Raw genomic sequence first — 24,878 nt, forward strand, 5'->3', positions numbered from 1 at the left:
AATATGCAGACATAAAATCAACCTCCAGGTGTAAAAAAAAATCAGAACCTTTACTTGACTGTACGATGGAAAATAAAGGAGCCAGAAAGCCAAACTAGAGAAATTTATTGCTGCTAGCACAAGTACTGGTAAGATTAATCTGTAAGCAGACCCACGTCTTTTTTTTCCATCCTTACCCGAAGGCAAGAAATTACATCCATAATTTATAGATCAGTCTCCAGGAGAATTTCTCTTGCAGAAAATAGATAAATTTATACAAAATTATTTCTTTAAAAAAAGTTTGTATAAAAGTTATTGCATTTACAATGGATAAAAGCATCCATGTGCTGTGACAGGACAAGTTTGGCCTTTTCAAATATTAGGATTTTTTTTTTAAACTTGAAAATCGGGATGCACAAAAAGTATACACTTCCTACAAAAGAGACAAAGTTTCAATTCCTGAGTATACTAAAGCTATAAAAAAATAATAGAAGCAACAGGAAGGCAGATTCCTAAAAAGTCACGGGGTTTATGGGCACTTTCTTTCTACACACTGCTTTCCCCCTTCTTCATACTCTTGCTTGGAAATCCACATCTGTTGGAAGGTACCCTATAAAAAAAAATAAACGTAGTCATCTTGCAATAAATATTTGTGGCACGCAGAAACTAAGTTATGCACAACCTACCATACGAGATTACACTATGGTTCTTGCTTTCTCAGTTCCCCTTCCAAGTCCCCCCAACTTTATTGCAGCGTTTTCTTGTTTTCATCCTTCTCCAGGCCTAGTTTGGATTGTATAGGTCAGGGCTAGGCAACCTTGGCTCTTTTATGACTTGTGGACTTCAATTCCCAGAATTCCTGAGCCAGCATGGCTCAGCTTGGAAACCTCTCCTTTTCCCCTCAGCATGGCTGGCTCAGGAATTCTGGGAGTTGAAGTCCACGAGTCATAAAAGAGCCAAGGCTGCCTACCCCCGGTATAGGTAGTCCTCAACTTAATCACCATAATGGAGCCTTCCAAATATGATACCAAGTTGTAACGATTGGTAAGCGTGCCTATGCGATTGCCTTGTTTAACGATCCTACCTCAGCTCTCCTCGATGCAGTCATTTAAGTACCTCACTTAGTGATCCCACCCTTGCTCTTCCAGATGCGGTCATTAAATGGAGCACAGGGTGCTTTGGGTGGGAGAATGCCTGCCCCGTACCTGAAACACCCCATGCGCTGACTCCCACCCTTCAGGGTCCCTACTGGCCTTGGGCCTGCTTCCCAACCCCATTATCAGAGATATTCCTGAGTTTATAATTGCAAGCGAGCCAGGAATTATGGCTGTAAGTCACACCAGTGATTAAGCCAGTCACCACGCCCGATTTTACAACCTTTTTTGCAGCAGCCATTAAGCAAATCCCATTGTCCACAATGGTTGCTTTTGCCGTAAACCCCAAGTAAACACCACTTTCCAGGAAAAAAAACATAAATCACAGTCACGTGACTGCTGGATGCCGCAAATGGGTGTAAATGCAGGCTGGTTGCCAAGTGTTCAAAATGCCATCCCATGATTGCAAGAGGGCCGCAGCTGGCATAACTTTGAATTCAGGTCCTAAGTATCCCTGGGGAGCTCCATCGTAACTTCAGTCACTAAGTGAACAAGTCATAAGCCAAGGACTAGCTGTACGTTCAAAATTCAATGCTTTTTTCCCCTTTCTCTCTCAATCACATTCCCTGCTGTTACGCAGTCTTTTTAGGACTCATCAGCAGCCAGAATAGTTTACTAACCAAAGAAGCCAAAATGGAACCGCCAATCCAGGAGCTAAACCTTCGCTCCACCGTTGTATTGTTTGCTATTAACTTCAACCTCATGCTCTGAAATCAGAAAAAGAGATTAATGGTGATTGTGTCCTTGGGAGGCTTCCCAAAGGAGAACTGGTAATATTTGCTTACATTCATCACTGTAGAATACATAGGCCAAACAGCTCAAGTCATACCTCAACAATTCAACCAGGTTTATTGCTGTATGTCGGAAGGGAAAGCCTGCTCTAATTCGCTAATATCCAACGGCTGCATCCCAAAAATTGAATAGCAAAATGAGTGATTTTTACTTGTGCTATGCTCTCCTCCAAATAAAGATAAAAGTGGGAGATGTGAAGGGGGGGGGAAGGAACGATGGCTTCATTTCCATCTTATTTCTGACCTCCCCAAATAAATGCTATTCTGCATTTTGCTATTGCAAGTTTAAAAATCCCAGCAAGATTTAAAAAACCCCAGGAAAGAGCAGGAAGTAGCCACACCTTCCTATAATATCACCATAAAGCTATGCCTGGAAAACTTAATCCCATTCCACATTCATGAGCATTCCCCAAATCCTACACTGGCCAATTAACACTAGACATTCCTATCATATAAACAATGAGGGAAAGAAAAATGATGGAAGAGAGTACAATTCTTTCCTCAGTAAATGCCTTTCGCATGTTGGGACTACACCGCCCAAGATTCCTCATCGTTCGAAGATTTATAATCCCACCTCATCTGGATATAACCGAACAATGAGAAGGCTGTCTACAACTTCATAAACTCTAATTATATAGTAAGCCAACCATCCTGTTGCTTTAGCACAGGCCAGTAAAGCTGCTTGAGAAACATGCTCAGCCATGCTATTTTTCACTTCAGAAGCATCTACCTCTACTATCAAATTCCCAATACAGTCTTTGAAACCACATATTGTCTCAGTTTCATGGGAAATTTCAACTCAGGTGAAGCAAAAAGAGGAGAGATTTACCAAAAATCTAAGCCCAAACTTGCTAAAACACACAGCGCTAACTTAATTCTTTGAACTATGGCAGGGGTAGGCAACCTTGGCTCTTTTATGACTTGTGGACTTCAACTCCCAAAATTCCTGAGCCAGCATGGCTGGCTGAGGAATTCTGGGAGTTGAAGTCCACGAGTCATAAAAGAGCCAAGGTTGCCTACCCCTGAACTACTGTATGGCTACTAACATAGTTATCTTCAATAATCAACACAAACCAGTATTGTCTCTATATAGATGGTGGGGTTATTTTTTGTTTTTGTTTTTTTAAAAAAAGCAAAATAGATTAGATATTTTTTTTAAATATGCCAATATGGGGAGCTGACTGTAAATGTACTTATTAAATGACAAACTTACTGGAGGGGTTTTCTGAGATAGTTCTCTATTCAGCCGGTCTGTAAAACTCTGTAGTAGCGTATTTCCTCCTGCTACAATCACACTACCATAGAGGCCCTGGAAAAGTAAAGCAAGGCACACACATTACTAGACATGTAACTTTCTGTAATCCCCTTTTTGATAAGAGAAAAGATTACACAAGCCTACACAGAATTGGAAAGTAAATCACACCCTTATATTACTTGTTCATCAGGGCAAGGAGGTAATTTCCACTAACAAATGTAAAACCCGGGAGGGGTCCTTGTGCAGAAGGTCCCTTTTTTAATCGGAGTCTGCCACAATATAAAGCATATTTAAAATTCCACACTAAACAGTATTTTGGAAACAGGAACCCCTAATTCAATAAACATGAGACAAGCAGCACAATTTGGATTCTTTACCAAGTCTGCACACGGTGGACTCTGCGCTTAAAAACTAAAACAGCCCAACTCTGCAAATACGTGCCAGATTGGATTTCCTGAAGTCAAGCTCTTGTGGTGATGCTCCTGGTTCTATTTACAGTAGAATCTCGGGGTTGTTGCTGTTGTTGTTTTCCTAGTCAATTGTGTCCAGTTCTCAGAGGCTGCCTGGGCAAGACTCTGCAAGGTTCTTAGTGAGGTTTTTCAGACAAGATTGCCATTGCTTCTTTTCTAGGGCTGAAAGAAAGTGACTAACCCAAGGGTACCCAAGGTATAGCGCCTAAGGGGAGTAGAATTCATGGTTTCTAGGTTTCCACTCTGATGCATTAACTACTATGCCAAACTGGCTCTCTAGCAATCTCAAGTTACTTCTGTCCATAATTTAATTTAATTTAATTTATTAATATTTCTATACCGCCCTTCTCCCGAAGGACTCAGGGCGGTGTACAGGGCAAGAATAAAACACAAAGCTACAAAAATTAAAAAGTAATTAAATACATGCCCAACAATAAATACATTAATAAAACCCCAATAAAATGATAGTAAAACCCCACCAATCCCCCCTCAGGCCAGGCCGGCTTGTTCGAACAGGTATGTTTTCATAAATACTACACAAGGAGTAAGGTAAAGGTAAAGGTTCCCCCGCACATGCGTGCTAGTCATTTCCAACTCTAGGGGCTGGTGCTCATCTCCGTTTCAAAGCCGAAGAGCCGAGGATGTCCGAGGAAGTCTCCGTGGTCATGTGGCCGGCATGACTAGACACCGGAGGCGCACGGAACGCTGTTACCTTCCCACCACAGTGGTCCCTATTTTTCTACTTGCCTTTTTACATGCTTTCGAACTGCTAGGTTGGCAGAAGCTGGGATAACTAACAGGCGCTCACTCTGTTATGCGGCACTCGGGATTTGACACACCAAACTGCCGATCTTCTGATCAACAAGCTCAGCGTCCTAACCCACTGAGCCACCGCATCCCTTATGTCTTCCGGGTAAGGTTCAAGGTTTTGGTTATGATCTTTAAGTCCCTACATGGCATGGGTCCGCGATACCTCGAGGACCACCTGCTGCCGGCGTCGACTCCCCTCCGCCCTGTGCGCGCCCACAGAGAGGGCCTCCTCAGGGTGCCTCCTGTCAAGGAATGTCGACTGGTGGCCCCCAGGGGGAGGGCCTTCTCTGTGGGTGCTCCGGCGCTATGGAACCAACTGCCGGTAGAGCTCCGGATGGCATCAGACCTCCGATCCTTCTGTCGCGGGTTGAAGACCCATTTATTTGAACTAGCGGGTCTGGCCTGATGGGGGTACATGGGTTGTTTTTATATAGGCTTGTTTTATTATTGGTTTTAACTTGGGCATTGATTTAATTGTTTTTAATGTTTGTATTGTTATTTATATTTATGCCCTGTGAACCGCCCTGAGTCCCCTTGGGAGAAGGGCGGTATAAAAATCTCAATAAATTAAATTAAATTAAATTAAATTATATACACAAGGAGTACTACAGAACAATTCTCAATATGCTGATATATGGAGCAAACTGCAACTTTGGCTACCAAAAATGCCAGCATTTATGCTTGGATTTTCATCATCTACCCATTCCAAATTGTGACAGATGGCAAAGGGTCACAAAAAGTATCAGCATTCTTTGCCCCAAACATCAATTCAGTTCCTCATTTCAGATGTCAAGTCAACGTGGCTGATAATTTATTTATTAAACTTATATGTCACCCGTTTTGCCTGTAGGCGGTTTACAATAATTTAAAAACCAGTAAGAAACATTAAAACAATAAACAGTAACATTAAATTGGTTTACAATTGACAAAGATAGGGCCAAAACATTTGTTTCTACGTTTGCTGCTTATCTCCTAAAATTTGAACAGCCTCAAAAAGTTGGAAGAACATTCATCTGAAACACCCTTAGCTGCCTTTTAAAAGACACATAATTTAAAAAGGTAAAGCACTCCACCGTTGCAATTGAGCTTTTTGACATACAAAATGTATAATCATCAGTGTCACTGAAGTATTTATATAGTCCTTTTAGATCAGTTGTCTCCCAAGATGATACAAAAAGAACCTAGGAGGCGGCAACAAGGCAAAGATGCACTTTCTCATCACCCGGTACTTAATTCTTTTATAAATTATCGTCCTATAACCAGGGAAGCGTTTCCTCTAGAATAGGGCTCTTCAAACTTGGCAACTGGAAATCTTGTGGACTTTAACTCCCAGAATGCCTCAGCCAGCCAGGGGTGGCTGAGGAATTCTGGGAGTTGAAGTCCACAAGTCTTAAAGTTGCCAAGTTTGAAGACTCTTGCTCTAGAAAAAGGAAGTGATTCTTGATAGAGCACCCCACTAAACAAGGAGAGACAGACAGACACTCGGCAGTTTAATCTTTAAAAGGTGGTACCCATCTTCTTTTTAACTATTTAGAAGCTAAAACGTGTGATTTCTCAGCATTTTAATATATAAACAAGGGTTGCCTGGTTTTTATCGCAACCCTAATTCTGGAATGACAGATCAGGGAAATCCGGGGGAAAATCAGACTATCAGTTCTGAATATCAAATAGCTCTGTTAACAGTATGTTTGGCAATCCTTCCTGCAAAACATAAAAACAAAAGGGGTTTCTCTCATAACACAATTTGTGTACTCTTTTATGTTGCTGTTTTAACACCTCTGTCGTGTCCAACTCTTGGCGACTTCATAGGCAAGTCCTCTCCATGCCAGCCTGTCAAGCACAGTTTCTTTCAGTTGTTGGATATTCATCTTTGTATCAGTTTTGATGTTATTTATTTATTTTATTTTATTCCATTTATATCCCGCCCTTCTCCGAAGACTCAGGGCGGCTTACAAGCTTAGCAGTAGCCTTCATTCTATGTATATGCTTGCTTATTAGGGCTTTTGGGGGGGGGCAAGCGGCATTATTACAAAGTCAGCTTACTGCCCCCAACAATCTGGGTCCTCATTTTACCTACCTCGGAAGGATGGAAGGCTGAGTCAACCTTGAGCCTGGTGGGATGCGAACCTGCACTAATTGCAGGCAGCTGGTGTTACTTAAGGAGGCATTAGCCCACTGCTCCACCAAGCCGGAGTGTTCTTTGCTCGCCCCTTCTTCTCTTTATAAGCTCTTTGTAAACAGCTTCTGAGCCATATGTGAGTAGAATGTTGGAATTTCCAACCTGATTCTTCTTAGGGTTTAGCTAAGCACATTCAACAAGCCTGTCTTTGACCCAAGAACTGAAGCAGTCACCCGATCTGCAGCCTTTGCGCTACATCTGGGTTTACCTGAAAAATACAACTGAGCTTTGTTGCCTCTTGGCCTTTTGGCTAAGATCAAGTGTAAAAATACAACTGAGATTTCAAGTAGCCCTGAACAGTGCAGAGTTCTGCATCAAAGCATAGTTCTTGCTTCCATTCCGAATTTTAATCAAGAAAAAAATAAAGACTCTCATTATGCCTAATTAATACCTACCGGCCGAATGTCTATATCACACATTCCAACACTGGTGGTGACCACATGGCTCACACCAAGCATTGTATTGCCGGATAAGCCCTAGAAAAGAGAAAGAATGTTTAGCGTTAATTGCTATTACATCAGAAGTAGAATTAGTAGGAACTCTTGTGAGCCTTTTTTGAAATACAGTACTTTCATGAAACGGAAGCTTCATCTGATAATTCTAGTAAGTAGAAAAAAGTATGTGTGGCACAGAATCTCTTCTTTTTCCTTGTTCTGATACAGTTCATAACTAATTAAATTGCTTCAGTATTTCATATGACCACATTTTATGATGGTTTTGCTGAAATCTGGCATTTATTCCTGGTTTTCGACATATTTGGTGCACAGAGAACCATGGGTTCACTTAAGGACCACAATGGCCATTTAATAACCATGGTGGTCACTTTAGGTCATAAAATCAAGTCAGTGATGTGACTGACCTCATTTATGACCATCACAATTTATAACTGCCATGATTGTCAACCGTAATAGGCAGGCTCCATTACAGTTGTAACTCGAGGACTACCTGAGATGCAGAATTAAAATCTCTTCTCAGAAAACAACAAAATCATGAACTACAAATTCTTGGAAAATAAATTTACTATAATGTAGAATAAGAGCCTCCACATCAGATGTCATTAAAACACAAAACACAGTGACTTTTCTGTAATCCACAAAATGAAGATTCTAGATTTTCCACCTGTTTCCATAGAACTGTCACTGAAAACAAAGCATCTATATCCATTCCATCTTGTTTAGTTTTACCTTTACATTTGAAGGGTCAAACAAGCCTTCAGGAATTTTTAGTCGTTCAGCACCAAAATCACAATTGTAGCCATTGGGGAACTCATAGTGTACAGTTGGCATTTGTGCAGCCACCCTGAAGGCAAAAATCAGTCATTTACAAATGACATTCCGTGAATAGACATTTTTCCCTCTTTTTATAAAAGAAGTTATGTTCCCCTCTACAAAAAACCTGAGAAAAAGCAATTTAATAACAGTGGGAGAATCTCTTGAAAACTTTCAGATGTTTGAACAAATATTTCATATGCCCTAATCAACACAGAAATCCGTACGAATTAGGAGAGCTGTAATTAATATCTGAAGAGTAAATCTCCACCTCTTGTGTAAAACAAAGGACAGAAACAGTTTTGTTTTGTTTTTCAAACCAGATCACCTTTTGCCCTGAGCCACATCAGTATCTGAAAGGAATTTCTATCTGTATTTTCTGCAAAATCCAGGAATATTGTTGCTACAATCAGAGGCTAACTGTGGCATCCAAAAAAAAACCCCAGAGTAGAGATTACAAAAAAAGGCAACACAAATTTTGGCCTGCTTAGAGAGGATTTTAAGGGAGAAAATGGAAAGGTTGAGTAAAGAGGCCAAGAGGAAAAGTGGATGGCCAATTTTATAAAATTCATACTGGAACCAGTCTACAATTTCAGACTGGAAAAGATTGGAATACAGTCTTATATTAGACACCATAACATTCCTATAAATTAAGAGAGACTTACTGCTCGTCGTAAGATGAATCAGAAACTTGTAGAACAGAAGCTTGAAAGTCCTGAATAACACACTATGGAAGGAGAAAAGATATTTTCACATAAGGATTTCTGATACAAATACTGCTTTATACTTATTTTAAAACTAAAGATAAAGCCACGCTCCAAATTAGACAATGTGGACACCGCATTCCTAAAGTCAGTGTTATATTTGGAAATCCAAGTAGGAGCATCCAGGTACAGGTCAGGAAAAACTTTGTAATGTAACAAGTACCACAGTGGAAACGATATCCAAAGAGGAGAAGAGCTCTATTTTTCTGCACATATTCAGAGGTCTGCTTTAGGCTGAATTTCTAAACTCACAACACTGAGCTTGACAGCCTATAATATCCATTCTAATGCTGCAAGGTTATGGCCAAAAAAGTCCAAAATGCTAGCATCTTTAAGAAAGAATGCATCGATCAAGCAATCCAGTTCAGGCAACTTTTCAAGTCAATTCTTCAACTCAAATCTCTTGAGCCAACTCTTGTGAAGGTCAGTTATGACAAAAGAGTCAAGCCTTAACGAGGGAAGAAAAAGTCAACTCTTATGAGGAAAGAGCCATTAACTGATTATTTTGTGAGGTAATAATAATAATAATAATAATAATAATAATAATAATAATAATAATAAGAAGAAGAAGAAGAAGAAGAAGAAGAAGAAGAAGAAGAAGAAGAAGAAGAAGAAGAAGAAGAAGAAGAAGAAGAAGAAGAAGTAGTAATAGTAGTAATAGTTGGAAGGGACCTTGGAGGTCATCTAGTCCAACCCCCTGGTCAGGCAGGAAACCCTATACCATTTCAGACAAATGGCTGTCCCGTCTCTTCTTAAAAACTTCCAGTGTTGGAGCATTCACCGCTTCTGGAGGCGGGTTGTTCCACTGGTTAATTGTTCTAACTGTCAGGAAGTTTCCCCTTAGTTCTAGGTTGCTTCTCTCCTTGATTAGTTTCCATCCGTTGCTTCTTCTCCTGCCTTCAGGTGCTTTGGAGAATAGCTTGACTCCCTCTTCTTTGGGGCAGCCCCTGAGATATTGGGAACACTGCTATCATGTCACCCCTCACCCTTCTCTTCATTAAACTACACATACCCAATTCCAGCAACCGTTCAAGGTAGGTTAAGTGACCCCTAGATCAATACTGCAGTTAGGTTCCCATGTCTGAGAGCACACTTCAATGATAAGAATGGTGAAACTCTTATGGTGTATGCCGATTCTCCTCCATTAGTTTTGTTCAAGGTTACCCATTCCACCCAGGAGGAAAGTGAGAATAAAGAGACTCTTACAGGTTGCTGGGAAATGTTTGCAAGGTTTGCAGATAAAAATCACTTGTACTGACTGGCACTCCACTGGAGCAAAGTAATGTCAGGATCCCCTTAAAATGTGAAGACTAATGAAAAGGCCCCCCTGGAACCAATATAGCAATAATACTTAGTATATACCGCTTCACAGTGCTTTACAGCCCTCTCTAAGCGGTTTACAGAGTCACCATATTGCCCCCAACTATCCGGGTCATTATTTTACCGACCTTGGAAGGATGGAAGACTGAGTCAACCTGAGCCAGTCGGGATTGAACTCCTGGCTGTGGACAGGGTTAGCTTGTAATACTAACTACTGTGCCACCACAGTGGTTTACGTGCCTTACAGTAGATTATCACATTGTAAAATGCTACCTATAACTGATGTTAATCACGCTATTAATTTCCTCTTTACTTTCCTACCGATCTGCTTTCCTCCAGAAAATCTAGAATGCATTTTATAATTTTTCAGTGCACCAACATTTACTAATAATGCAACTTATAGATTGCACGAGGTAGAGGAATCCTATTTAAATCATCAGAGCCATCAGCCATACCAGCAGTTGACTCCTAAAGCAATCATTCATCGCGGAAATCAATGTATTTGCAGGAAATGCTTCTTATATCCAAACAAATTAACTTAATGGCAAATACTTACATTGCACATATAGTTGTGCCAAGATCTTGTGACCTGCGGCAATTTCTCTTTTCTCTTCCAGTTTGCTGGAGAACCCTCTCGAACTGCTTCCTAGAACATAAAATCAAGGTCATTGCAAAAGGCCACATTCAAATACATTATTCTGTAGATGGCTTAGAGGAGTTATAAACCTAGGAATGTTGAGGATACAGTACCTAGAGTTTCCTTTTAAGCCAAGAGAGAGAAAACAGAACATTCAAGCCTGACTAAGCTAAAATCTATTCACAGTTCAGTTCTCGTCATTTACTGTTTCTAAGTACATAACCAGCTCATGAAAAAGATTGTGGCTTTGCAAAGCTGTACGTCTGTAAATACTTTCCTCAGCACAATAACATCATATTCACTGGGTTCGTGCTTCATGCCACTGTGGAATGGTTTATGTCAGGGACAAACTATGGGTGCTTCAATTGTAGCTGAACTACAACTCCCAGCATCCACGACCAAAGTAAAAGATACTGGATAATGTAATTCAACCATCAATGGAGCACTACAAGTTCCTGGTGTGCTTATACCTTAATGTGCAAATCCAACCTCTGTCTTGGAATAGCGAAGTACACTGAGAATCAAAACATTTTTTTTGAAGGTGCATCCTCTGTGTATGACTCTAAATTGTATTTAAATCCAAGGCCAACCCTGATGGGATTTAATGTCGGAGAAACGATTGTTAAACCGGAACTGTTGTGAATCTCAAAGCAGCTTCTTGATTCACATTTACAAGAACGTGCAGCTTTCTGTCATTCTATCAACGCAGGATCTTACCTTCGATGCAATCATATAAGGGGGGATGATCTCAATGTTCATTTCTTGAAACAGTTCCCTGCACTGCATTGAAATGAAATCTCCAGCAAGAGGTGACTTCACAATGCCTAAATGCAGGGCACAAATGGAATCAAAAGATTTAATACTCCACCACCACTCACAATTACATTTAACATAGAAACTTGTTTTACAGACAAACTCATGTTTCTTAACGCCAGACTAGCCACCCTTTGTGTCCTCATGGGCCACTGAGTTCCCAGAAACTGTATTTTGCTGCACAACAAAAGGGAAAAATGATGAAATCTCTTTTTTTGTAGAAACCAAAGATACTTCTTTCAAGAGAAACCAGATAGGGAACTTTTGGTGTCTCATATATTCATTACATTTTGGTGGGCTTCTAAAAGGGCTATAAAATTTATTTCCTGCATTATTTCTGAATGATTCTCTTTTGAACAGAAATTAACAGTCCAAGTGGCCCTCAGTATCACCAGCAAGACTATCTAACCCAGGGGTCCCCAACCTATGGTCCGTGGCCCGATACCAGCCATGGCTTGTTGGCTACCGGGCCGCGGGAATCGCTGAATGGTTCTCATGAACCATTAGAAATTCTCTCTTTTGGTGGCCATCAGAAATGGCTGCTTTTCAGAAATAAGCTTTATTTAATTCATTTTGTTTGGTACAAACAAACCCTGTCATTTGTTTGTCTCAAGTCTTAACAATATAGTAGGATAGCTCTGGAAGAATTCTGGAAGATTTCTCACCTTGCTGAAGCACGTAGCCATCATGGACTGGAATCGCAGTGGTATGTGTTGCTCCACTATCTAAGATCAACCCGGTGGATCTGCCATTCGCAAAGCTAGTTGCAGAGTCAAGGAAGACGGTGGAATTTTGGCACAGGAACAGCATATACATCATGGTTTGTTGGGCTTTTACGTATTGCATGAATTTGTATCTAATGATATTAAGTAGTCTTTAACTTATGATCATAGCTGAGGCCGCAATTTCAATAATATGATGTGATGGTAGAAAAGCAGATCGTCATGTGATGGCACCTGATTGTATGACCATTTTTGTGGTTGTCATTAGGCAAACACCATGATTAAGCAAACCCATTGTTTGTTAGGGGGCATTTTTTTCTGAAAACCAGAGGTAAATGCTGGATGGATGGATGGATAGATGGAGATGGATAGATAGATAGATAGATAGATAGATAGATAGATAGATAGATAGATAGATAGATAGATTGATAGATAGATAGATAGATAGATAGATAGACAGACAGACAGACAGACAGACAGACAGACAGACAGACAGATAGATGTCATACAACTACTGGGAGCTGCAAATGGCCACAAATGTGGGCCACTTGCTGAGCACCCAAAATTTGGTAACATCACTGGAGTGGGGTGGGTGGACATTGAAATTCCAAATCCAGGTCATAAGTCCCTTTTTTGGAGTGTTGTAACTTTGTATAGTCACTAAGCAACCAGTCGTAAGCCAAGGACTATTTGTGTGAGGGGGAAGATTTTAAGAGAATTAAACTGGCAGAAAATTATATCCACCGTTGTCATCATCATCATTTCAGCCATTGTCTATCTACTTCAGGAGGAAGGCCTCTTCCGTATGTTTCCAACCAATATGATCCTGAGCTTTCTTTGGCCAGTTGGACCTGCAATCCTTGCTGAGGTCATCAATTCCATCTTGTTTTAGGTCTCTTTCATGGACTCTTTTTATCAAGGGGGATCCATTCTATGACTGCCTTGGTCCACCTGCCATCAGTTCTTCTTGCTATGTGACCAGCCCCGTTTCCATTTCAATTCTTTTACTCTCTTGATGGCATCGTATACTTTCGTTTGTGCTCTAATCCATGTGCGGGCCTTTCTGTCTCGTCTTGTAATGCCGAGCATGTATCTTTCCATAGGGAAATAAGTCACTCAAAAGTGGTTCTCAAGTATACAAGGCGGAACTAAGCTTCAGAACCGCTTGAAGGGTTGCCAGGCCAAATCCTAGTCGAGAGCATATTAACTTAATTTTTACTGACACAGAGTGGATTGTCAATCAATGTTCTTCCCAGCACAAAATCCCATTAACTGACCTTTGTCTCTTGCGATTTGATGCTCTCCACATGAATTAAGCTGCAACTTCTATATAGGTAGTCCTCAACTTACAACCATAACTGAACCCAACCTTTCTGTTGCTAAGCAAGACAGTTAACTGAGGTTTTGCCCCATTTTACCACCTCTCTTGCCACAGTTGTTAAGTGAATCACTGAAATTGTTAAGGTAGTAACACGTATCTGGCTTCCCCATTGACTATGCTTATCAGAAAGTTGCAAAAGGTGATCACATGACCCCGGGATACTGCAACTATGAACCAGTTGCTAAGCATCTGAATTTTGATCATGTGACCATGGGGATGCTGAAACTATCATAAATGTGAAACATGGTCATAGGTCACTTTTTTCAGTGCCATTATAACTCTGAACAGTCAGTGAAAAAATGGTTGCAAGTGTAGGACTATTTCTAATCTCCTGTTCTCATGGCCCCATCAATGGAGGCCACCAGCCTAGAGAAGTCTGATTTTTAAACAAAATACAAGAATGTAACATGCAACCAGTTTTTATATTTAAAAAAAAACCTAAATATGATTTCCCTACATAATTCATGAGTTTTCACAATTCATTGTACCTGTTTGGGAAATCGCACAGCAACAGGATCTTGGTTAAACAATTAGAAAAACAATTTTATAATTGTTTCCTTAAAACAGCACATAGTATTTGATGATGCTCACTTATTCAACCTTTCTAGGATACGCTGTTAGTACTGCAGTTTTGCACAGGAAGAATGCAGGGATGTTGTAATGTTCAAACATTAATTCTGTCAGTTTTTCACGCTTTGCTCTAATGTTCCACTAGAAAAGCACAGAGAAAATTATCAAAATACAAAATTATTGTTTATGACTGAAGAAGCAGAAGACTTGACATTTTTCGATTACAGTATTTCCTCCAATTTCTTGCAAACTGGGTAACCATATTTATAAATATCTGTCAGACTAAAGTAAGTTTTACTCTCTCAATCACAAAATATATAGCTATTTCTAATTTTATGTACTGCCACAGAATCGTGATTCTTTTATAAATGTATTTTGCAAAACTTCCAAAAAGACAATCTCATAACTATAAATACACAGACACATATCCATTCTACACTTTGGGGGAATGTGCAAAGGAAAAAAAAAACATAATTTTCTCTAAAGAAAATTAAAAAAATTACCTGGCTAGTTAATGAACTAAAAATAAAAGAAGTGGCATGCTTTAATTATTTGGAGATGATTTTTCAGACTGTTATACGTTATATAAAAGTATTGGGAATGTCTGAAAGAGTATCATGTTACTTTTCCATACTAGAGGAAGCTCACTAATCCCAGCTGCAATTCAGCTTTATGTTACTTTCCCAAATCTTATATGGAGCTGAACTTGAACCAGGCTCCATATTAATCATTTTTGAGACCTTCCTGGTCAAAACTTCTGAAAAAAAAAGTTTCATGTAGCACATATCCCATATTCTACTTAAAAATCCAGATGTCTGGGCAAGAAACTTGATTGGTTCTTTGAAAGAAATAAAACTGATTTTTACTTACTGGTGCTTCAGACATTAAAACAGGATGCAATGAAGCTTCAGATTTAATGTGCATCTTATAGGTATGATCCAGGATGGCTTGGAAACTATCCCAATCTTCAACTGTAACAATATAAAATGAATGCAGCTTTTGTCGGTGGAATGTAATCTGCTTGTTGCAGGCATGTTTTTAATACAAGGTTCAGCATGAAAATAGGAGCAGTCCATCGACATAGGATAGATAGGATAGACTGACAAAATTGTAACAACCCGCCCCCAAAAATGAACCACTTAACAGAGCAAAATTAATAACAGTTTTGGATTATAAATGTACTATTCCACATTGAATGAAAAAAATAGCATATTAGGTCTGTTTTGACTATGATAAGCATGTGCCATGGATACTTTTAACAATAGTTCAATGAATGTAACCGGATGGATTGAGTTCCTATAACAGATGAAATAATCATTGACCTGTGACCGTAATTGACCCCAGAATTATGGCTGTCACTGGGATTAGGTGAGTCACCATGTGACAGTACTTGATTTTAAATCCCTTTTTGCTGTAGTCATTAAGCAAAACATGTTTTCTTTAAAGGGCATGTTTTGCTGGAAATCGGAAGTAAACACCACAAATCAGCAACAAAAAAAATGCCAAAAATCGCAGTCACTGCAAATGGCCATAAATGTGAACTGGTTGCCAGGCACCCAAAGTGCAATCCTGTGACTGCCAGGAGTAGGCATCCAGAACTCCAGAACTGGGTCTTAAGTAGCTCTGGGGAGGTCACTAAGCAACCAGTCATTAAGTGAGGATTACCTGGAACAAACAAAGCATGTTATGACTAATGCAATATATGACCTCAATCAGTGTCTGAAGAGTTAAGAACTAGTAGAAAGCAAGGTATGAGAAGTTTAAGTATTGAATATGCCTCAGGCAATCTTCCTTAGTCTACCAGTTTACACGTTGGTGAAGTATCATTGGCATCTCTTATTTGGAGGGACAACATAATTGGGCAAGTCAAACTATGCTTTCAGAAGGCATTTAAGATTTTATCCAGGTTAGGATAAGAAAATCACTGTAATGGATAATCATGAGTCAACATTTATCTCTGAACTGAATCACTGTCTTTTACCTTAAACAGGAGGGAGAACAACCACAGGATAGAACAAACTGTACAAGAGAGTTTTCCTCCCAAATGCTGATATTTAATTAGAGTTACATCTTCTCTATAGCAATTTATAAAAAAAAATAAAAATCACAAGGTTTCCTTGGAAACCATTATTTCAGACTAAGTCTATATAATAAACGAAAGAAGAAAAAGGAAATATACAAGGATACAGGTAGTCCTCGACTTACGACCACAACTGAGCACAAAAATGTCTGTGGTTAAGTGAGACATTGGTTAAGTGAGTTTTTCCCATTTTACCACCTTTCTTGCCACAGTTGTTAAGTGAATCACTGAAGTTGGTAAATTAGCAATCTGGTTGTTAAGTGAATCTAGCTTCCCCATTGACTTTGCTTATCAGAAGGTTGCAAAAAGTGATCACATGACTTTGGGACACTGCAACGGTCATCAGTATGAACCGGTTGCCAAGCCTCTTCATTTTGATCACATGATCATGGGGATGCTGCAAAAGTCACAACTGAGAGAAACGGTCATAAGTCACTTCATTCAGTGGCATTGAAACTTTGAATGGTCACTAAATGAACTGTTGTAAGTCAAAGACTACCTGTACTGTGTTATTCTATTAGCATTCTTGGCTTGAAACATCCCATGTTTTTCCAACTTCCACCACCACATATCTTCTTCCGAGTAAGACAAAATCTATTTTTCAGAAACAGAGATTCTGAGGTACCCATAAAATAGCAACCAAAATTTAAGATTAAAAGGAGAAAATGCAGAACACCGTACTCATTCCATTTTTCAAAGGTGAAATGGCTTCCATATTCTCCCTAGGAACTCTCAAGGCATTTGTATCTATATAGTATGTTGGCCCTCCTTGCTTGCTTTTATCACCGTCAATCTCCATCATGGAGCTTCCATCATCTCGGTCCAAGACCACCCCAATGGCAGTAGGGAAGTCCACCTACAATAAGCAGTAGGAGAACAAACATGTAAGGTTATATAATGGACCACCTGTGGTGTATTATTTTAACTAGCGTGTACGTTACAAAAAGGAGTGATCATGCAGAAGAACCCCTCATTTCCATAGCCTTCTCCTGCCATCAAAGATCAAGATGAAGTTGACCAAGTGTCTTTAGGAAAGGCTTCTGCTGCAATAAGTGAGTTATTAATTAAGGAGTTGTATGCATAAAGATTATGATCCAAGAAAAGAATTTGTAGGGATATGATCTTAGAGTGCAAAAATACAGTGATATGAGAAGCGAAAGGTAATCTTTGCTGGGCAATAATTATTAATAATTAGATTTATAGGCTGCCCGATCCATTACAAATGTAGGCAGTTTCCAAAATGCAACAATAAAACACGGAACAAATCGTCCAAAAGAAAACCTGGAGAAAATTAACAATCAGTTAATAATAGATGGGACCCAGAGCATGCCAAATCAAGCAGATATGACAAATAAGGACATAACTAATGTTTTACATATTACTGGACCACAATTGCTGAGCCAGTGTTCCATTGTTCCATTATACAAAGCGTTGTTTCTCAGCCTCAGCAATTTTAAGATGTGCAGACATCAACTGCCAGAATTCCCCAGCCAACATGGGAATAGGAAATTCTGGAAACTGAAACACTCATATAGATCCATGCTTTACTCTATTAATCAGTTATGAGGGCTCTTGGCTTAATCTACCACGTCACTTTCATCCTTACCTTTGGGCAATCTTCTCCAGCATAGCCAGCTCGTACTGTGCACGAGCCAATATCAAACACCAGCGCACCAACTTCATCTGCAGACAGAGAGGCATCATTTATCATTTAAATTCAGCACAGTAGTGCTATCTTGATTTTAATGATAAAACGCGAAATAAACAAACACGGAGACTGCTTTAGAAAAAAGGTTGTAGTGTATTGAAGAGGAGAGCCAGACAGAAAGATGGCTCTGGGGGAAAAAAAGTGTCCACATGTAGTAGGGAGTAGGTTTTTATACCTTCTTGGGCTTTTGTTTCGAGATGTTCTGGTGGCATGAACTTTCACCTGAGTCCGAGTATGCCTTTCTGGTATTCTGATGGTGGTGGATTAATCCTATTACATCCCAAAGGTCATATCCTGCTTCCCTGGGGCTATGGCTGATGACAGTTGGATTTTTTGGGTGAGGGATTGTTGTTTCTAGGGATCTTTGTCTTTCATATAAATATACACATATACACACACATACATACACGTGGGGAAAACCCCGAATGACATAGATAGATAGATAGATAGATAGATAGATAGATAGATAGATGATAGATAGATAGATAGATAGATAGATAGATAGATAGACAGACAGACAGACAGGTGTGTGTGTGTGTGTGTGTGTGTGTGTGTGTGTGTGAAATATTTGTCAAGTCATTTGAATATGCCTTGCTAATTAACTCTTTCCTGTTTTGGCCTAACTCAAGGCTATCCACAGGGTATAGTCACAACTTATGACAGCTCATTATTTGTGTAAATTATTCAAATTGCTAATAAAAAATTTTAAGGGAGGCTGAAATGATCATTTCGAACTTATGTTCTCATCAGTCAGTCATACCCTTTTTATCTGAGGTTCGAATCTACATACATTTGCCTTGCCTTCCAGCTAATATAAGAGAGAAAGAACCCGTGGCTCAGGAGGTTAAAACACTGCCTGATATATAATCAGCCCGGGTTCGAATCTCAGATAAAGGGTATGACTAACTGATGAGAACATAAAGAGTTCGAAATGATCATCTTAGCCTCCCAAATTCTTTATTAGCAATTTGAATAATTTGCACAAATAATGAGCTGTCGTAAGTTGACTATGTCCTGTGGATAAGCCCTGAGCCGGGCCAAAACAGGAATGAAAGAGTTAATTAGCAAGGTCCATTCAAAAAGCCTTGACAAATACTTAAACATACATATATACATATATACATACATACACACACATACATACACACACACAGAAATATAAATATAAGCCTGGGTAGGTTTTATACGGCAATATCAGGATTAAACATTAGCCCTCAGGATGCATGTACCAAGAGGGGCTCCGGGCAGCAGGGAGGGAAGACGGCGTCACCCAGAGGCTCGTAAAGCCGGCAAGCAATTCAGCCAACCGGGAAGCCCAGGAGGGCGCCGGGAGGTCCGCTTCCATGCCTGCGAAGGAGAGGCTGCCAAAAGCCGCCGCCGGGGCCCGGATTCCTACGGGAGAGGGCACGCAGAAGCTCCGCCCACCGCCGGCCCCGCGCTAAAGAAAGGGCGGCCTCCTCCCGCCTTGGGCCGCTCACCTCCTCCGTAGACGCCGCCGCTCATGACGGCTCGAGCTCCCGCTTCGCCGGCAGCACCTCCCAGCGCCCCAAAGCCCTCAGCCTCCTCTCCTTTCTCTTCCTCTGCTCCCGGACGTCCCGCCTCCGTCTGCCCTCGGAGAGCCAATAGAAAGCGACGTCGCGGAGCAGGCAGCCTAATTGGAGAAAAGGATGGGATATGCCAGGGGTAGGCAACCTCGGCTCTTTTATGACTCATGGACTTCAACTCCCAGAATTCCTGAGCCAGCCATGGTGTGTGATTTACTTTCCAATTCTGTGTAGGCTTGTGTAATCTTTTCTCTTATCAAAAAGGGGATTACAGAAAGTTACATGTCTAGTAATGTGTGTGCCTTGCTTTACTTTTCCAGGGCCTCTATGGTAGTGTGATTGTAGCAGGAGGAAATACGCTACTACAGAGTTTTACAGACCGGCTGAATAGAGAACTATCTCAGAAAACCCCTCCAGTAAGTTTGTCATTTAATAAGTACATTTACAGTCAGCTCCCCATATTGGCATATTTAAAAAATGTTTGGATCTATTTCGCTTTTTTTAAAAACAAAAAAAACCCACCATCTATATAGAGACGATTCTGGTTTGTGTTGATTATTGAAGATAACTATGTTAGTAGCCATACAGTAGTTCAGGGGTAGGCAACCTCGGCTCTTTTATGACTCGTGGACTTCAACTCCCAGAATTCCTGAGCCAGCCATGGTGTGTGATTTACTTTCCAATTCTGTGTAGGCTTGTGTAATCTTTTCTCTTATCAAAAAGGGGATTACAGAAAGTTACATGTCTAGTAATGTGTGTGCCTTGCTTTACTTTTCCAGGGCCTCTATGGTAGTGTGATTGTAGCAGGAGGAAATACGCTACTACAGAGTTTTACAGACCGGCTGAATAGAGAACTATCTCAGAAAACCCCTCCAGTAAGTTTGTCATTTAATAAGTACATTTACAGTCAGCTCCCCATATTGGCATATTTAAAAAATGTTTGGATCTATTTCGCTTTTTTTAAAAACAAAAAAAACCCACCATCTATATAGAGACGATTCTGGTTTGTGTTGATTATTGAAGATAACTATGTTAGTAGCCATACAGTAGTTCAGGGGTAGGCAACCTCGGCTCTTTTATGACTCGTGGACTTCAACTCCCAGAATTCCTGAGCCAGCCATGGTGTGTGATTTACTTTCCAATTCTGTGTAGGCTTGTGTAATCTTTTCTCTTATCAAAAAGGGGATTACAGAAAGTTACATGTCTAGTAATGTGTGTGCCTTGCTTTACTTTTCCAGGGCCTCTATGGTAGTGTGATTGTAGCAGGAGGAAATACGCTACTACAGAGTTTTACAGACCGGCTGAATAGAGAACTATCTCAGAAAACCCCTCCAGTAAGTTTGTCATTTAATAAGTACATTTACAGTCAGCTCCCCATATTGGCATATTTAAAAAATGTTTGGATCTATTTCGCTTTTTTTAAAAACAAAAAAAACCCACCATCTATATAGAGACGATTCTGGTTTGTGTTGATTATTGAAGATAACTATGTTAGTAGCCATACAGTAGTTCAGGGGTAGGCAACCTTGGCTCTTTTATGACTCGTGGACTTCAACTCCCAGAATTCCTCAGCCAGCTATGCTGGCTCAGGAATTCTGGAAGTTGAAGTCCACGAGTCATAAAAGAGGCGAGGTTGCCTACCCCTGGCATATGCAAACCTATCGCGGGGTCGCTTTCTCGGGCCTCTTCGCTTGGGCTCGGTCGGGGCCCTCTGATAGGCTGAGACGCGGTCCGCGTGCGACGGGGAAAGTCGGCTGCCGCGCCCGGGGGCGGAGCTAAAGGGGGCGGGCTGGGTGTAGGTTGTTTTTTTTTTCCTTTAGTTGGGGAGTTAGGCGCGAGGGTGGGATTCGTTTTCCAGTCTGGTCCCCGCTAAAGTGTACTTTCTACTTTACTGTTATTTTTGGGGGGGGGGGAACTTTCCCATTCGTTTAATTGCACAAACATCCACAAATACAACACTCAATAAATATGAAATCTAAACCAGCAGTCTTGAAATATCTGGGAACATCACCTTGCTTTTGACCACTCTCCTGACTTTTAATCATTGTTCCCGTTTTGTTTCCAATCTTAGTTTGGAGGGATTGTAAAACTGAATGAATTGTAAGGGGCTGCTGTTTCACGCTCTGGCCAAGAGGGGCCGCTGCTCTCTGTGTTTACACGGGCCTCTCCGGAGGAGCCGAAGAGGAAGTGACGAAATGCAGCTTCCGGTTTTGCGACGCAGGCGCGCTGCCGTCTTTCTCTCAGAAGCGTGATGGCGACGGGCAGCGTTGCATCCGCGGCGGCTCCTCTCCTGTCTCTCGACCCGGAGCGGCAGCGCGAGTTCCAGGCTGAGGTGCACCGGGTGCGCAAGGCGGCAGCCTCCAAGGTAAGAAACCGAGGGGACGCGGTGGTTTCTCCCGCCGAGCGCTGGGAGCGCAACTTCCAACGTCCGTTTACGCCTTTCCTCACTTGTTACCTCCCAGAATCAGAAGGTGAAACCGGGCGTTGTTTACGTGGGTCACATCCCGAGAGGCCTGTACGAGTCGCAGCTCAAGCAGTACTTCAGCCAGTTTGGGACAGTGACTCGGCTTCGCCTTTCGCGGAGTAAAAAGGTACGGTTCGTTTCGATTATTATAATGTACTTAGATTTTATATTTCTTAACCGCCTATCTGTCTCAGGTAATGTATATGTAAACCGGAGGTGGAGAACTTAATGCACCTGCCGTTTATTTTTCCCCACAACGACAACCCTGTGAGGTGGGTAGGTCTAAGAAAGAAAGGGACTAGTCCAGGGCAGGGGTAGGCAACCTCGGCTCTTTTATGACTCGTGGACTTCAACTCCCAGAATTCCTGAGTCAGCTATGCTGGCTCAGGAATTCTGGGAGTTGAAGTCCACGAATCATAAAAGCCAAGGTTGCCTAACTCTGGACTAGTCCAAAAGCAGGACTAGAACTCGGTCTCCTGGTGATTGGGCCAAAGTCATCTGACCAGCTTTTATGTCTAAGGCAGGATTAGAATTTGCAGGTCTCCTGGTGATTGGCCCAAAGTCAACTGAGTTCTAGTCCTGCCTTTGGACTAGTCCAGGGGTAGGCAACCTTGGCTCTTTTATGATTCGTGGGCTTCAACTCCCAGAATTCCTGGGAGTGTCGGTTGGGTGGCTATCCTGGGAAACTCAAGGCAAGTCATATAGGAGCCTTTGCCAATTTTTTCCTCCACGACAACGCTGTGGGATAGGTGAGGTTGAGAGGGAATGGCTGACTCAAGAGTTACCCAAAAAAGTTTGCGTGACTAAGGGGGTAATATTCAGTCACCCATTTCACATAGGTAATTCTGGATGGTGCACGCAATTAAGAAACCAAAAACTGTCGGAGCAAGTAAAACAAAAGCCATTGAAGCAATTAGAATAATTACAAACTATATGTGGGAAAGTGTATTTAGAGTCCTACATATGAAAAAACTATTTTGCATTTTTTGAGGCTAATTCTGATCTAGCCACTTAATCCAGGCCTTGTACTGCTTACTTTTGGGAATATATTTTTAGGCTAGAAGCTACCAAAACCTTGCTCTAATTTGAATTAACTTTAATGATGATTCCCTGTTTTTTGACAGTGCATATTGGTGATAACTAAAAACGTCTTGCATTTTATAGGTCCAAAAAACCTTTCTGAATTGTCACTGGGCAACTTTGGGTCAGTTGTTTTCCCAGTCCTGCACAGAGTTGTTGTAAAACAAATTGGCAAAAGGGCTGCTTTACGAATGGTAATAGCAAAGCAAAAAAAAAAATCCTTCAGCTACATTTATAAAAGTATTGCATTTTTAAATTTTTGTACCTTTCTCTTTGATAGACAGGAGGTAGCAAAGGTTATGCTTTTGTGGAATTTGAATATGATGAAATTGCAAAGATAGCTGCAGATACCATGAACAATTACCTTATCCGTGAAAAACTCTTGAAATGTGAGTATATCCCAGCTGGCAGTTCCATGAAAGAGTCACTCATGTTGAAATTACCCCATTAAAACCCCTTTTTTCCTTTACAATTTCTCATTCTCTCATTTCCTTTTTTTCTATTTTTTCCCCTAACTACTCTTTTTTCCAAGGATCATTCTTATTCCCTGGTATATTTTACCTGCCTAGCAGTCGATAGTGTGACGGGAGGGAATGTAACAGCAGGCGTTTCCATGGGGATTCCCTTTCTTTGGAACAATCTGCTCTATAAGAGGAGGGTAGCTTTCACTTTCATAATCTTTTGAAGAGAAGGTACAACTTGACTATTTTTGAAAGGCCTTTGAGGATTGATTGCGTGGCTACAAGCACTTTTTAACATATATTGTGTCATGTTTTAGAGCTGTCCATTGTTTAGTCCTTTGAGATTGATGCCATCAATACATTTTATAAACAATGCAGTATAATTAAATATTTTGCATTGAGATTAGGCGTGTCTGTAGCTTTATTCTCCATTACATTGTCTACTTTGAAATATAATCCAAGCCCCCAATATAGCTTTTCCTTTTTTTTTACAGCTTACCCAACAGACTGATAGATTATATTTAATTTGTATTGATAGTTTGAAAAAAAGGACAGAACTCTTCTTCCCCAGAAGTAACAGGGAAATGATTAAACACCACAGAAGCATTTAAATCACCCTTGATCTTGCGGAATTGTTTTATTGATCTATCTGATCGTATAGATGCTTGGAAGCGCTAGCAGATGAATTTATTTGTTATGGAAGTTATACACCCCTTCAATCTAGCCTGGCTGTAGGGGTTTGCAAGGACAGTAATAATAGTATTACAGTATATAATGATGATGATGATGATGATGATAGAGTTGGAAGGGACCTTGGAGGTCATCTAGCCCAACTCCCTACTCAGGCAGGAAACCCATTTCAGACAAATGGCTGTCCAGTCTCTTCTTAAAAACTTCCAGTGTTGGAGCATTCACAGCTTCTGGAGGCAGGTAGTTCCACTGGTTAATTGTTCTAACTGTCAGGAAATTTCTGCTTAGTTCTAGGTTGCTTCTCTCTTTGGTTAGTTTCCACCATTGCTTCTTGTCCTGGCTTCGGGCACTTTGGGGAATAGCTTGACTCCCTCTTCTTTGTGGCAGCCCCTGAGATATTGGAATGCAGTGTAATAATGTAGTATGAAAGTAATCATATTTATTTAGTCAATTTGTATGGCTAAAAATTGGAAATAAGTAGACTCAACAGCAGTTAAGATCAAAAATTAAAATATATAGCCCACGTGCAAGAGAGAAACATTATGCAGACCGCAAGGGGAAGCAGTGATCCTCCATATCTTGTTTTTTGACTGAAGCCATAAGCCCTTGATATTCTCTGTTTGGTAAAATGGACTTTGAGGACAATTTTTATTGCTGTTTAAAATACTTTTGGAGAGTGCAAGTAAAGTGGAAGCTCTTATAATAGCCTTGCTCTGTTTCTCACAGCTGCTATTGCCT

At 40.6% G+C, this 24,878-nt stretch overlaps 2 protein-coding genes across 2 annotated transcripts in view; one reads left to right on the forward strand and one right to left on the reverse strand.

The window, feature by feature from the left end:
• The window catches only part of NIFK (nucleolar protein interacting with the FHA domain of MKI67), a 37,750-nt gene that overhangs the window by 288 nt on the left and 12,584 nt on the right, over positions 1-24,878 (forward strand). The window contains exons 2-5 of the mRNA XM_083364025.1: positions 5,608-5,684; positions 21,667-21,810; positions 21,908-22,036; positions 23,270-23,378. Coding sequence (XP_083220151.1) covers positions 5,608-5,684; positions 21,667-21,810; positions 21,908-22,036; positions 23,270-23,378 — 459 coding nt within the window. The remainder of the gene's footprint in view (positions 1-5,607; positions 5,685-21,666; positions 21,811-21,907; positions 22,037-23,269; positions 23,379-24,878) is intronic.
• Positions 95-19,593, reverse strand: ACTL6A (actin like 6A). Its single transcript, XM_083364003.1, has 14 exons — positions 19,380-19,593; positions 17,800-17,876; positions 16,875-17,049; positions 14,984-15,084; positions 14,157-14,254; positions 12,106-12,200; positions 11,345-11,451; positions 10,547-10,636; positions 8,572-8,633; positions 7,823-7,937; positions 7,034-7,114; positions 3,138-3,233; positions 1,754-1,840; positions 95-589 (listed from the first exon to the last, which is right to left on the reverse strand). Exons 1-14 carry the CDS (start codon positions 19,402-19,404, stop codon positions 509-511), a joined length of 1,290 nt encoding a protein of 429 aa, XP_083220129.1. The 5' UTR covers positions 19,405-19,593; the 3' UTR covers positions 95-508.

This window comes from Vipera ursinii (assembly GCF_947247035.1).
Source record: "Vipera ursinii genome assembly, chromosome: 5".
Lineage (NCBI taxonomy): Eukaryota > Metazoa > Chordata > Lepidosauria > Squamata > Viperidae > Vipera > Vipera ursinii.

Excerpts from the sequence above, each read along its gene's own strand:
- ACTL6A (XM_083364003.1), bottom strand. The coding sequence starts at position 19,404 with ATGAGCGGCGGCGTCTACGGAGGAG. Across the intron at positions 8,634-10,546 it reads GGCACAACTATATGTGCAAT|TGTGTTATTCAGGACTTTCA; the intron begins GTAAGTATTTGC and ends CTCCTTCCATAG. Across the intron at positions 3,234-7,033 it reads GTGATATAGACATTCGGCCG|GGCCTCTATGGTAGTGTGAT; the intron begins GTAGGTATTAAT and ends TTACTTTTCCAG.